Genomic DNA, 13852 nt, shown 5'->3' on the forward strand with positions numbered 1-13852 from the left:
TTACCTCCATTTCTTACGGAAACTTAAAGTAAATTCATAGCTCCATAGAAACAGCCAGACTGATATATGCACGCCCCGTTTATCGATTGGTCTAAACCTATAGCGACTGAAACTGACAGGAAATAAATCTCAGGCCCCATTTGTCGATTGGTCCAAACCTACAGCGACCTAAGAAAAATCACGGACTGCACGAAATTATCATGATGATATCAGACTCAAATTCCCATAGGAGACGATTTGGCTGTTTCTTTAAGCTAACGTACTGATGTACATTAACAGTAATTTAGTGAATTTTTACTTACTTTTTACAAAAAATTTATTTATATGTTAAAAGAAAGATGTAAATATAAAAAATAAAATGCTTTCTTTGATGATTTATGTGGGTTATGAATGTGACGAAGGTAGCAATTTCTGTAATGTGGCCACCACCATATCCCACATGAATCACCAAAGTTTCAATCCTACCGAAATCTCCAAAGAAATAATTACAGTGCCAGGTAAAATAGGATGAATATGGTCGTTTCCCTTTTTGTATCAATGTATATAACAGAATGATTTCCTACTGGTCCAAATTGCTTATAAACCCTGTAAGCAAAATTGTATATGTTTTATATAAGTTTTTGGTCCTGTAATACCAAAGGGGAAATATGTCAAACTCATGGATTGGAGGTGTTAAAAATATCTAAGATATATGTGGTTTTTCAAATATTTGGTCTGAACAGAATGCTGTAAATGTAAAGTGGATTTCTACATTTGCAAAATAAAGGTTACAAAACCAATATATTGAAAATTGGTCTACTGAAATTATTGTCTCGTCAAAAGGGCAAAAATACAAGATTTTGAAGAAAAGAAATATGAAAATAACATTAATTTATTTCCTAATATATAAAATGTACTTCTGACATTTGAATTGTGTATACTGTTTGACCTCATATAACATTTTATGGTTTGAGTGAATAAACTGAATTGAATTGAATGATAAGAATGCCTAAATACGGTTTTATTAGTTTTTCTTTGAATTTTAAGTGAAACAACTCTCTAAATTATTGATTTTTTTTTTTACATAACTTTAAATGCGTTACAACATAGCCTAGAATCAAGAAATATAAACAAAACCGTAAATCACATAACACTTAATGCCGATATCGTAAATCAATCAGGAATATATTAAAACATTATGTCCTTCGATGGTCGAAATACCTTAAAAATAATAATTTGTGTACTGAGTGCATTGTTTAGTTGCCAAAATGATAGATAAAATAGGATCGAATGACTACATTTGTTACATTCTTGCAAACATCTTAATTAAATGACTTCCACATTTATATTTTATATTTTTTGTGTGTGGATAAAACCCTTTTCTGTGGCGTATTTTACCTGCTTTTGTATGCATCTTCCTAGATCGGAAATTAGTACTGGATAAATACTTGTACAGTGCGAACATTTAAAAAATGGAGAGAGAGAGAGAGAGAGAGAGAGAGAGAGAGAGAGAGAGAGAATTTTAATTTTTGATCGGGTTCGTTATCAAGATAATTGGTTTTCGAGTAAACAAAAACGCGGGAGAAGTTGAAATGGACGATTATGATTTTGATTCACAATATGCAGATGAATTAGATGCTCTTCAAGATTTCGAACGTATGTATTGTAATTTATATATATTAACAGTTCTGTTTAACATGAGAGATTAGAATTTTTTTTATCTTTGATGCTTAAATTTCTTCATATAAACAAAGTGTTAATCAGTTCACTGTTTGAGTGATTCGGTGTTTTTCGTTCAATGCTGGTGGAAAGTATTTCCTGGGACTGTTATTAAAAGTCTATATGTTCTATGTAAATCACCACAAACAATCAAATAAATTTATTTACATAATTTTCATGCTATCATTATTTATTTTCATTTCTTTGAATTGTTACAGCACCTAATTATTCACCATGCAAACCAAAGAGAAGTTTAAAATTTGATAGTCCCAATGTTAAGACTGCAAAAGACCTTAATTCAAGTGCTATAGAACCGTTTGACAGCCCAGAAAAACCATCAAATGGTGGCAGATTGTCAAATGGAACGCATCAGCGGTCGGAAAAAAGACTCCGAAGTGAAGACGAGTATGCCAACTTGTCAGGGTCTGATCAGGATGAAGATTTCCCAACATTAAGTAATGTATTTCTTTACAGTGTTCAAATATCAAAATATTTAGTTTATAGTTAACAATAATATTTTTGAATCAGCAAGTTTTTTTAATGTAGAGAACATTTTCTGTACCAGAAGCACTGTGTCCTCAAACAAGGGAGATAATATTCCAGAATACCCTGTACTATTATCCATAATGTGTAAAATAATTGTGCAGCATTCCCCCCCCCCCCCCCCCCCCCCAAGTTAATGCTTATTTATCCTTTTCAACCATAATTAACGCATAATTAATAAGTAAAAATTTTAGTGTTATGTTTTTTAACATATATCTGTAATGTCAATTAATTTACATGAAAAAGGGACAGAGCATTTACTCAATAAATTATGTTGATTTTACATTTTATCGCAATAGGAAATTTATGTACTGAAATACCAACTTAATTTACAGAGAGACAGAATAAGAAAGCTAGAACTGAAGCATTTGATATCCCTCCTCCTCCTGTTAATGGAATAGATAAAAGAATAACTGACATACGCAGGCAGTATACTCATCAGAATGGAGAAAGAAAAGCTACTGATTTGATAGATGGTAAGTTCACTAAATTGATAAATTTTCTTTTAATACCTACACAAAACCCCCAGGAATTTATTACCCAGCTAGCTAAATTAAGAATATTTTGATGAATTCGATTTCATTTATTAGTCATTAATAATTTTATTTAGGTTATCAATTTTGAAATTATTGTAACTTTTATTTACATGATATTTGATATAATATATGTAGTTTTAAGAGACCTGCATTGAAATGAGGAGCCCTTATAAGATTACTCTTTTATGTTTGAATAAAAAAAAGTATTGAAAATGTACTCAACATGTTTTGAACACTATTTCATATTTAGTATGAATACTAGTTTGAATAGATATACATGTACTTTGAATTCATGAACATACACATGGAGGAGATAGGATCCTTATTAAAGTATTTTTGTATATGTTCATGTAGATTATGATTTAGAGAGACCTAGAGTTCACAAAAGAATCCCAAGTGGAGATTTCATGTGCACAACAAATTCAGATGGGGAAATGTTTTATATAAAACTCAAAGATGAAATAGCTATGACAAAAGAGGTAAACTTTTTGTGTTTTGTCAAAACAAAGCTATGTTTACAAAGTTTAATGATACATTTTCATAGCATGGCTCTTTAATATTGATGATAAAAGTGTTGTTGAATTTGTTTTTCAGTTCGAAGATATTGGAAAACGAAAGAAAACAAGCCAGCTTCTCTCGGTTTCTTTTGAGACACTGCGCGAACAAGCAGAGAAACTGGTAAAAATTTTAATTTTTGACACCACAAGAAATCAATGTTTTATTTTTTTCAGAGAAATCTTTGTATAAAGATATACATTTGAACCACGATATCTCAAACATTGATATCTCAAATACAAATGATATGTCAGAGTGATTTGGAAGTCCCAACAACTAATTTTTTAGTATTTAACCCTTCTACCCTTCTATCTCGAATACTCAGATATCTCAAAGGTTTTAAACAATCCAATTTAGTTTGATATTATGAAGTTTGACTGTATTTATAATATGAGATACTTTATTTTTATATACAACTATATTAGATATTTACGTGTAACATTGTATAAATACAAAGCTTCTTGGTGAAGAAATGTACATATAAGTTCATTATGATTTTTTGAGTTGTGTTACGTACTGCTTATTTTTTATATATATTGCTTTTTCTACAGAGACAAGAAAAATTAATGGCAGAGGCAGAAATGCTTACACAGGAAATCAACAGGTACATTAATGAAAAGAACGTATTTTTACAAACAGTAAAATATCTTCTTATTTAATTTTCTGCTATGAAATATAAGTCACTTGGCTGCACAGTCATATTTAAACTACAAATGTTAAATGGAATATTTAGCAATTGATAGGTTTTTTGACACACATTATTTTTTGACAGTTATGTAATGTATTTATATTGTAATATTATGTTATAAAAACTAATTTGTGATTTAGCCAATAGCAGAATAAAACAGTGAGTGATGATGGTCACATTTTCTCCTGTCCATTAGATATACATGTGTCTCTTGTTTCATATTGAATGTTATGAAGAAGTAAGAGCTTTGTGTTTAGAAAGAGGAGGTACTGTTTACATGTATAGGATAGTTGATACAGAAAACATCATTTACCAAACAGGGACTTGTCGGAGAGACTGAGTGAAGATGAAGATGATGAGGCAGAGAAAGCAGTGAACCATGAAGCAGAGAAACTGCTGTGGGTGGAGAAGTTTGCCCCCAAGACCTACACAGATCTCCTGAGTGACGAGGTCAGTATAGATACCTGTCTGGATTTACTGCCTTAATTATAAAACAGACAACAATGTACTTTGTGTGACAGCCATGCATATACGACAGATGCTATATTTTATGGAATATTTATATTAGATTATCACATTGAGTCTACAACCCATTACAATACATATCAAATCTGACATTTATGAACACCTTTATCAATATTTAAGATACCTGTAGCTTAGACAGAAAAACCAATCTTCAATTTTACAAATACAGTATTTCTATTACCGTAGTTAGTTGGTATATTTGGAAGTTTAAATGCATAAACAAACAGTATAAATGAATACTGGGTACTACAGTTTATGCAAATGTTAAATAAGCAAAGTTTGTGGTCATTGAAAATCTTGAAGGTCCTTTTGCTTGTTTCAGTCTATAAATAGGACTTTGTTACACTGGTTAAAGCTTTGGGATTATGTGGTGTTTGGAAAAGATGTCAAATTAAAGAAGAAGGAAATGTCCAAAAAGGGAAAAGAGAAAGAACAAAAAAAGAAGAAATTTTTACCGGAAGTCATTGATGAATTGGATAAACATAACAGACCAGTGCAGAAAGTTTGTATCTTTTTCTTCCATCTAAGTTTATATCTAAAAAAAATAGTGATTATGCTCTTTAGCTTAAATCTGTAAATATTCTTTCTGTGATAATCTTCTGTAAAAAAATAAATGTTACATGCAATTTAATATTGTTTTAAATCACTTTTGAAATGAAGTAAATACTTTTGACTAAAATTTTAACTTTTTATCTCATTGTATTCAGTAACTGATCAACAAAGGGTTACTTTACAGATTGTGCTCCTGAATGGACCACCTGGTTTAGGAAAGACAACTCTGGCACATATTATAGCAAAACACTGTGGCTACAATGTGGTGGAAATGAATGCTAGGTACTCATATTATATAATCGTGCATATGAAAGATTTCAAAATTTTGCAGTGATTATAATCCAACAGATATAGAAAACAGAAGAAATTTTGAGTTGATTAAATATTTTATTAATAATACATGTATTCATACTTTTTCTGGCACGTTTTTCAATTTCCTGTTTTTATACCAGTGATGACCGAAGTGCTGATGTGTTCAAAACCAAACTAGAGGCCGCAACTCAGATGAAGTCAGTGTTAGAATCGGACCCCCGACCCAACTGTCTGGTGATTGATGAAATTGATGGGTCACCTCAGGTGAGATAAATTTATCATGTGAACATTTACCTCTTAGCATAAAAAAGAATACAGATAATGTGCTGCACTCTTAGAGATTTATCTTAAACATTGTCACTGTTTAATAGTGACAGTGTTCTTGTATTTTCATTACTTGATGTGCTTAACCCTGTTTTTTATTTTAAATAAAAGAGGAAATATTAATTTTGCAGGCCGTCATCAACATTCTTTTGAATTTTGTGAAAAGATCAGATGAACCAGGCCAAAAAAAGAAGAAGAAGGATGAGGGCATTCTTCTCCGGCCCATTATTTGTATCTGCAATGATCAGTGAGCGTGCATTTTCCTGTGAAATGTTGTTTGAAGAATTTAAACGCAATTTCATATTTAAAATTATACAACCATTAAAATATTTCAATTTTCACCTGTATTTACCAGGTATGTTCCAGCCTTGAGACAACTGAGAATGAATGCTTTGGTGATTAATTTTCCGCAGACTGAACCAGCCAGACTTGCCAGTAGACTCTCAGAGGTGAATGATTGCTTTACCATGTAAAAAAAGACCCCATAAATGAAAATAAATCCATTTGTCTGTAATGAGATATGTACAAAAGTAAAAGTTAATTTTTAAATCAATTCAATATTGTGAAAAATTAGAATTCTCTTGGATTTGCATTGATAGGTAGCAAAGTCGCAGAGTTTGAGGACAGATCTGAACACACTGCTGGCCCTGTGTAACAAGACAGAAAACGACATCAGGTCCTGTATAAATACACTGCAAGTAAGTCAGCAAATCTTCCTCACTGTTATAAAAATAATGAAGATTGCAGAGCGCAAATTTATTTAGAATGCAACTTCATTATTTCCCTGTTGGGTTTTAAAATTTTAGTGTTCATTATCATTGATCAGCATTTTTCAACAATAATGTTCTTTATTGCTTTTTTTTTCTTCTAGTTTTGCTTTAGACAGAAAAAAGAGTTGACAATGAGGACTGTCCAAACTATGAATGTTGGCCAGAAAGATTCCAACAAAAGTTTGTTCTCAATGTGGTACGAGATATTCTCACTGCCAAGACAAAAAAAGTAAGTTGAAATCCAAAGTATGATGGAGCAATTTTTGACAGAGCTATGCCCTTGGACTTTGAATAATCCCAAAGAATATTAGTCTTGCAATACAAGCAGGGAGCAATTACCTTGTAAGTTTTTATGACCTCCTTCAAAGAAGAGAGGGCATATTGCTTTGCTGCTATCTGTTGGTTGCTCAATCTCTCTGTTGGTCCAATATCAGTGTCTGTTCATTTTCTCTGCAGATGTTGCACCTACTACAATGAAACTTGGTAAACAGATTTATTATATGAATATCTAGGTCGAGTTTGATATTGGGTATGATGGAGCAATTTTTGACAGAATTATGCCCCTTGGACTTCGAATAATTCCAATTATTTGCAGTTTCCATTCATTTTCTTCACAGAGATCTTCAAGGGAGGGGGCATAAGTGTTTCACAAACATCTCTTGTTGCACATTTACATGTATTTATAGTCTTACAAAAAGTGATCTGATGAGTTGAATTTTAATAATCTGTTTCAATTTTTTTTTCAGAAACAAATTTATAAGTTTACATGATATTCAAGGACAAGACTGGAAAAAGAATGATAATCTTTCTCTAGAATCAAGGTAGGTTTAGGTTGGATTAGGTTTACATTTGTAGAATTGAATTGTGGTGAATTATGAAGAGCTTAAATTACGCAGGCATTTTTTCTTTCTTTTTCATTTGAATTTCACTAAAAATGTTCTTTGTTGTGAAGGTTTAAAAATGTTCTACATGCTGCACACTGCACAGGAGAATACTCAAAGCTTATTCAAGGGATGTTTGAAAATTACTTAGAATGCAAGTTTAAAGATCCTAAAATGGAAGGGGTAAGTTTACTTAAATGTGAGGGTTGTGAAATTTAACTTCCATTGTTATTTTCTTATTAGATATCCAAGATATTTCTTATTTGATATCCTAGATGTTAACTTCAAAGGCTAGGACATCTTATGTTTGTGTTCCTGCATCTCTTTTAAAACATTCAAAGATATGCATAAAAATTTATTTTGATTTTGTAGAAAGTTATATTGTTTGTATCAACTTATTAAAGCCTTCAACTCCAATGTTATAGCTGGTGCTAGCCAATGATTGGCTGTGTTTCACTGACCTCTTGAACTCCCAGATATCATCAACCCAGAACTACAGCATCATGCCTTACATACCCTACATAACAGTGACCTTTCACCTTTTGTTTGCTACCAATCAGACTCAAAGAATTCAATATCCCCATGCTGATCAAGATGTGAGTACAAGTTAACATTTACTTGGTCAAGTCAGTTCTATGCTTTTAGATTTCAAAATGCATTTGATTTATGTCAGATCACTTGACTATAGAATATACATGTATATAAAATTTGCATGAAAATTCAATTTGTTGTCATGTTAACCAACTTGATGTAATGCCTATAGAATCTTACTAATTATAAAGTATGTGTTGTTTAAGATTGCAAGTTCTTGTTGCAGGCGTTCTTACAGAGACAGAAGAGTGGAAACTTGGTGACCTCACTGATGTCCGACATGCTGCCCTCAGTCCGCATGTTTGTCAATGAAACAGACGTTGTCATGGAGATCCTTCCCCCTCTGCTGGAAATCATACAGCCAAACCTCCGGCCTGTCAGTAGTACACAAAATCAGTTTAAAATTTATTCATTTTATTTGTCAATTTAAAAAACTGCTAAGATTTGATTATAGTATTATTTTTAAAAGATGTAGTCACAATATATTTGTGGTGACATGTTTTAATGTTGTTTTAGTTAACAAGGAACATTTTAAATGATTTTTTTTTCTAACCCTTTGTCAGGGATTAAAATACCAGGCGAAAGTTTTAAGTATGAATTCAAATACTGTGATTTCATCAATATAAGTTGAATACCAATATTCATGGATTTCATTGTTAAGTATATCCACAAAATTAAATGTTCAGTGTGATGTTTACTTACATTTTGATTTGATAGGATAATTGGCCACAAATTTACGTATCCTCGAAACTGATTTTCATTGAATCCACCAAAATTGATACCCTCGAATATTTAATGAAACCACAGTTCTGTTTTACATGTGTGTATTGTATACATGTATAATCACAAGAGATCTGTGTTTAACAAATTTCTAGGTCAACACCCAGTTATACAGTGTGAAGGAGAAGGAAGATTTAGCACAGCTGATCAGGACAATGATTGCTTACAACATGACCTACAACCAGGAGAAAACACCAGAGGGACAGTACACTTACGTCCTAGACCCGTATGTTGTATAGATATTTGACCACTAGCACTGATAGGGATATTGAGAGAGAGAGAGAGAGAGAGAGAGAGAGAGAGAGAGAGAGAGAGAGAGAGAGAGAACATCATGCAGCCACGAACAGACTATATTTCATTAACACCTTATGGATCCTGGCTGTCTTCAAAAATTTTGAAGTTTTGTGATATTTCAGCTTTTAACATTGTTAAAATATCCTTAACACCATATATAAACATGAATAATGAATTATTCAGAAATCAAATTTCACCAATGAATTTTTTTGTTTGAGTTTTTGAATTATTTTGATCTAGAGGGAAATTCTTGAAGAATCAAGTCATCTTTTACACTCTCTCTAGTTCCCTGATCTGACATAAAATAGATGATTGTTTGATTGGCAACAGAAAGAACTGTGAAGTAATATAACACGTAAAACCTACTTATGTTGGGTTGGTGTGAGATCTGATACACAATAGACCTGGCATTACTCTTCCCTTCTAAAGCCTAATGCTTTGTTAATTTGATTTGACCCAGTCCTTATGTCTAAGTATTTGTGTACATAAAGAAAGGTTTATGACTGTAAACATTGCCCATAGTTCTTCTTTTGGAAGCACTGATACCCCGAGTGATACCAGTAAAAGTAAATAATTGACTATTTTTTTTATCACTAGTAAAGTGTACCGCTGGAAAAATTCCCATAAAACTTTTAAGTACATGTATTATGAACTTATCTAGCACTAGAAATCATAAATTTGAGGCACGAAAAATTTGTATACGCAATAGAATTTCAATCAAAAACGAATTAGAAAAAAGTTCAGAACAATTTCTCTTTTACTCTGTTTTGCAACATAGGTGGAAATGACATTCAGTGCATATCTACATGTAATACTTGTAGTAAGACGCATTTGTATAACTTTAAAATAGGTATTAAAAAACATGATTTTTTTAATAGAAACATGGAGGAGGTGGCTAGATTCACGGGAATGAAGCAACACAAACAGCTGACTTATGCTGCCAAGCAGCTGATCTCAAGAGAGGTGTGTACATTATACTTGTAGATTTACTTGCAAGTGTGAAATGGGACCAAAACAGATCCTTAATGGATTCATTATGAATGATTGAAATAGGTTAATTATTTTTCATTTCCTTTTTTAGTCCATTGTAATTTTTCCCTTTAAATAAACATTTTAAAATTTTCATACTGTTCTTTTTTATTTGTTTTTGGTAATTCATTTCTAGATTGGTTTAGAAAGGTTAAGAAGAAATGAGACTCCAGGTCTAAGGTAAATTATATTACTTTGTATGCACTAATGGTTCACTTATTGTAGTTAGAAATAAGACAAATAAACCCCCCAAACCCCCCCCCCCCCCCACACCCTCAATTTTGGTATCATACACTGCAGTTATGTGTAATTCATAAGAAATGTATACATTGTATTTTCAGATTGATTTTATTTATATGATGTTTATTTTTACAAGTAGTCAACATTTTATTTCATTATTTGGTAAAAATAGAACTTGGCTTAGTTACATGAGATACATGTAATATTTGGGAAGAAAAACATTTGGTAGGCAGTGCTGGTCCAAAGGACTATACAGTAAAACACGCTTATAACAAAGTCCCAGGGACGGGTAAGTTAACTTTGTTATAAGCGTAATTCGTTATATCCGTCAAGTTTACAACATGAAATAGAGACTTGGGGAATGAAATTCACTTCGCTGTAAGCGTCAATTCATTATAAGCATGTTCGCTATAACCGTGTTTTACTGTATTTGGTATGGTCATATATCTGCCCCCAATTTTACTCAATTTTTAAGCTCACCGAGACGTTGTCAGGGGGAGCTTATGCTATACCCCTGGCGTTGGTGTCCGTACCTGGTTAAAGAGATTTCAAATTAACATTTGGTTACCAGTTTATTATGATAATTGTAGTTCTAAAGAGACTAAAAAGAAGTTGGAGAAAAATTCAGATGTTGTCCCCAACCATCTACAGAGATTGGAAGCAAAACCAGTCATGAGTCGAGAAGAAGCGGTAAGAAACAATATTTAAATTGTGCATGTCATAAAAATGAAAACATTATTCAGTATGACTGTACTTGCTGCAATTCTTTCAGATTTTTTCATGTTGAATCAAGCTTCATTTTGTAGCAAACTCTCTGGAATGTATGGAATGTATATTTTAGGATTTTACCATACATATTTACCAATAATTATTGTTTGCCTATAAGTTGTTTGTCATTTTACAGCTTTGTTATGAGGGTTTTACTGTTGACCCTCTTTTAAGTCAGGTCACTTTTTTCAGGACAGCTACAGATACACTCAATAAATTTACCACATTTTATCACAGAAAACTGATTTTTAAAAAAGTCCTTATTTGACCCAATAATTGCTTCTACACTCTGTTAATGTTTCTATCATAGATCGTCCTTTTGGTTAATAACTTCTGATTTTAATGCCATTAGTTTATAAAGCACTCATTACAAGTTGGTAATAGTTTCAAAATTTCTGGACAGTGGGTATTTAAATACTTTTGAAAATTTGATGATAGTGATTTAATCCCCTACTGACTGATTAGGTTGGTAATTAGGCCCTTAAACTGTTGTTTTAGGTGAAATATGACACATTTATCTATTTTCACCTCAGATATAAATGATTGAGTGCTTAAACTACATGTATGTCTAGAAATCACAATCAAACAAATATTGTTTTCTTTTAAGTCTCACTGCATTTATGAGTTAATCGTTTATTATTTCTCTGTTGTGCAAAATTATTTTTACTATGTCTTATCTATAAGTCACACCCCAAATTTTCTACTCCCCAAAATTCGACTTACAGGCGAGTATATCGAATATAATGAAAAGAAACTTTTTAAAAAGCTTCAATACATTGGTAGAATTTGTTTTTCTCACATTATAGAGCATTGAGTATTATTATACTTTCATGTTAAATACTGATATCTGATTGGCTTAGACGCATTTTATAATCCGTTCTATTACCCTCAGCGTTAGCAACACACTTAGCAACGGGTAACACTATATAAATAGTGCCTGTTTGGGAGGGTAACAGTTGAAATTGACACCCCGAGAAAACCATTGTCAACCGACGCGAAGCGGAGGTTGACAATGGTATCGAGGGGTGTCAATTTCAACTGTTATCCTACCAAACAGGCACTATTTATTTTGTTATACTGAATGTCTTAATTTTAAAGAAAACTTAACTGCTTTTACATAGGAATAACGTGAATTCTTCGGCGAACCGTACGCGCATAATTTTCGCGCATGTAACAACTTTTATGCATTATGAACTGCGTCTAAACCAATCAGATTTCAGTATTTAACATGAAAGTATAACAAAACGAATTGTTACATGCGCGTAAACTATGCGCGTACGGTTCGACAAAGAATTCACGTCATTTCTATATATATATAAGTAGTTAAGTTTTCTTTAAAATTAAGACATTCAGTATAATAAAATAAATAGTGCCTGTTTAGAAGGGTAAGAGTTGAAATTGACACCCCGAGAAAACTATTGTCAACCGACGCGAAGCGGAGGCACTATTTATATATTGTATGCATGTCGTATATAACATTCAGGATATCTGTTAGTTCTGTTAGTTTATAATGTTGGACATTGTTTACAGGCTGAGCGAGATTTCTTTGGTCGCATCATCAAGAGGAAGACACCGGAAGCACAGAGAGATGACAAGCAGGAAAAGAAGAAAAACGTGTTAAATACGGACATCTGGTTCCACTTTACAGAGGGATTCTCCAACGCTGTCCGACGGAACGTCAGAGTCCAAGACTTCTTATGATCAACTAAACATATATAATTTAGTATTATACATACTTGTGTGTATTGATCAATTATTTATAATAAATAAGAGGAACCATATTTTAATTCATTTTTAAGTTGGGGTGGAGGAGAGGATATACATATATATTTACATCTACCGAGTATCATTCCCTCGATTTCTTACGGAAACTTATAGTTAATTCATAGCTCTATAGAAACAGCCAGACTGAAATCTACACGCCCCGTTTATCGATTGATCAAAACCTACAGCGACCGAAGAAAACCACGGACTGCACGAAATAATCATGATGATGTCGGACTCAAGTTCCCATAGGAGACAATTTTTGCTGTTTCTTTCAGCTACCGGTAACGTACTGATGTACATTAGCAGTAAATAGTGAATTTTACTTACTTTTTACAATCAATTTATAAATTTATTAAAAGAAAGATATAATTTTACACAATGAAATGCTTTCTTTGATGATTCATGCGAGTTATGAAGATAGCGATCATTGCAGAAAAAATTTACTTAACCCGCATACACGGGTTATGTATTTTTTCTGCAATGATCGCCACCTTCATATCCCGGATGAAAGAAAGCATTTCATTGTTAAAATAAATGTTAAAATCATTGTTAAAATAATTTATTCAATAAAAATATGTCTGTAACTTGTTGGGGGTCAGTCAAAGGGGTCAGCTATCTAAAGAGGGTCTCAGTGTGTTCAATATTGGTTTGTAAGATTGCCTTCATGAAACTGATCTAAACTTCGAGTACATTAATGTCTATAAATGTTCTTTGGATTATTTATTTTGTTCAAATATGGAGATGAAATTATGACTATTTTAGAAGCCCATTTTTAAAAACCCATTCATACTGAAAGCTTATATATCATTAAAGGCGAAAGAAAATTTACGCTATTTGTAGATGATGTCACAATTGTTGGGAGACTGAGAGGAATCTAACCGCTTATCTAACCCATACTATTATAAATGTAATTCCGACTGAATCATGCAAAACTTCTACATTTGCTGTTAACATAATGTGTTTTGGTCATCTATATTCAAGACTTCAAATGCCGGGGTC

The 13852-nt window shown here is 32.3% G+C and overlaps 1 protein-coding gene across 1 annotated transcript; it reads left to right on the forward strand.

Annotated features, from left to right (window-relative positions):
- Positions 1 to 1525: 1525 nt before the first annotated feature.
- LOC105319694 (chromosome transmission fidelity protein 18 homolog) lies at positions 1526 to 12873 on the forward strand. The gene is made up of 23 exons (XM_034458987.2): positions 1526 to 1635; positions 1917 to 2153; positions 2577 to 2717; positions 3132 to 3256; positions 3372 to 3455; positions 3884 to 3936; positions 4341 to 4470; positions 4868 to 5047; positions 5282 to 5379; positions 5550 to 5673; positions 5865 to 5980; positions 6089 to 6182; positions 6333 to 6431; positions 6605 to 6732; positions 7250 to 7324; positions 7456 to 7567; positions 7810 to 7980; positions 8202 to 8351; positions 8851 to 8981; positions 9928 to 10012; positions 10215 to 10258; positions 10909 to 11008; positions 12617 to 12873. The coding sequence occupies exons 1-23, from the start codon at positions 1572 to 1574 to the stop codon at positions 12785 to 12787; spliced, it is 2712 nt and encodes a 903-aa protein (XP_034314878.1). The 5' UTR covers positions 1526 to 1571; the 3' UTR covers positions 12788 to 12873.
- Positions 12874 to 13852: the final 979 nt, after the last annotated feature.

This window comes from Magallana gigas, chromosome 7 (assembly GCF_963853765.1).
Source record: "Magallana gigas chromosome 7, xbMagGiga1.1, whole genome shotgun sequence".
NCBI lineage: Eukaryota > Metazoa > Mollusca > Bivalvia > Ostreida > Ostreidae > Magallana > Magallana gigas.

Bases quoted from the DNA above. Each gene is read 5' to 3' on its own strand.
- LOC105319694 (XM_034458987.2), top strand. From the start codon at position 1,572: ATGGACGATTATGATTTTGATTCACAATATGCAGATGAATTAGATGCT. The intron at 1,636-1,916 runs GTATGTATTGTA...GAATTGTTACAG, and splicing joins TGCTCTTCAAGATTTCGAAC to CACCTAATTATTCACCATGC. The intron at 8,982-9,927 runs GTATGTTGTATA...TTTTTTTAATAG, and splicing joins TACACTTACGTCCTAGACCC to AAACATGGAGGAGGTGGCTA.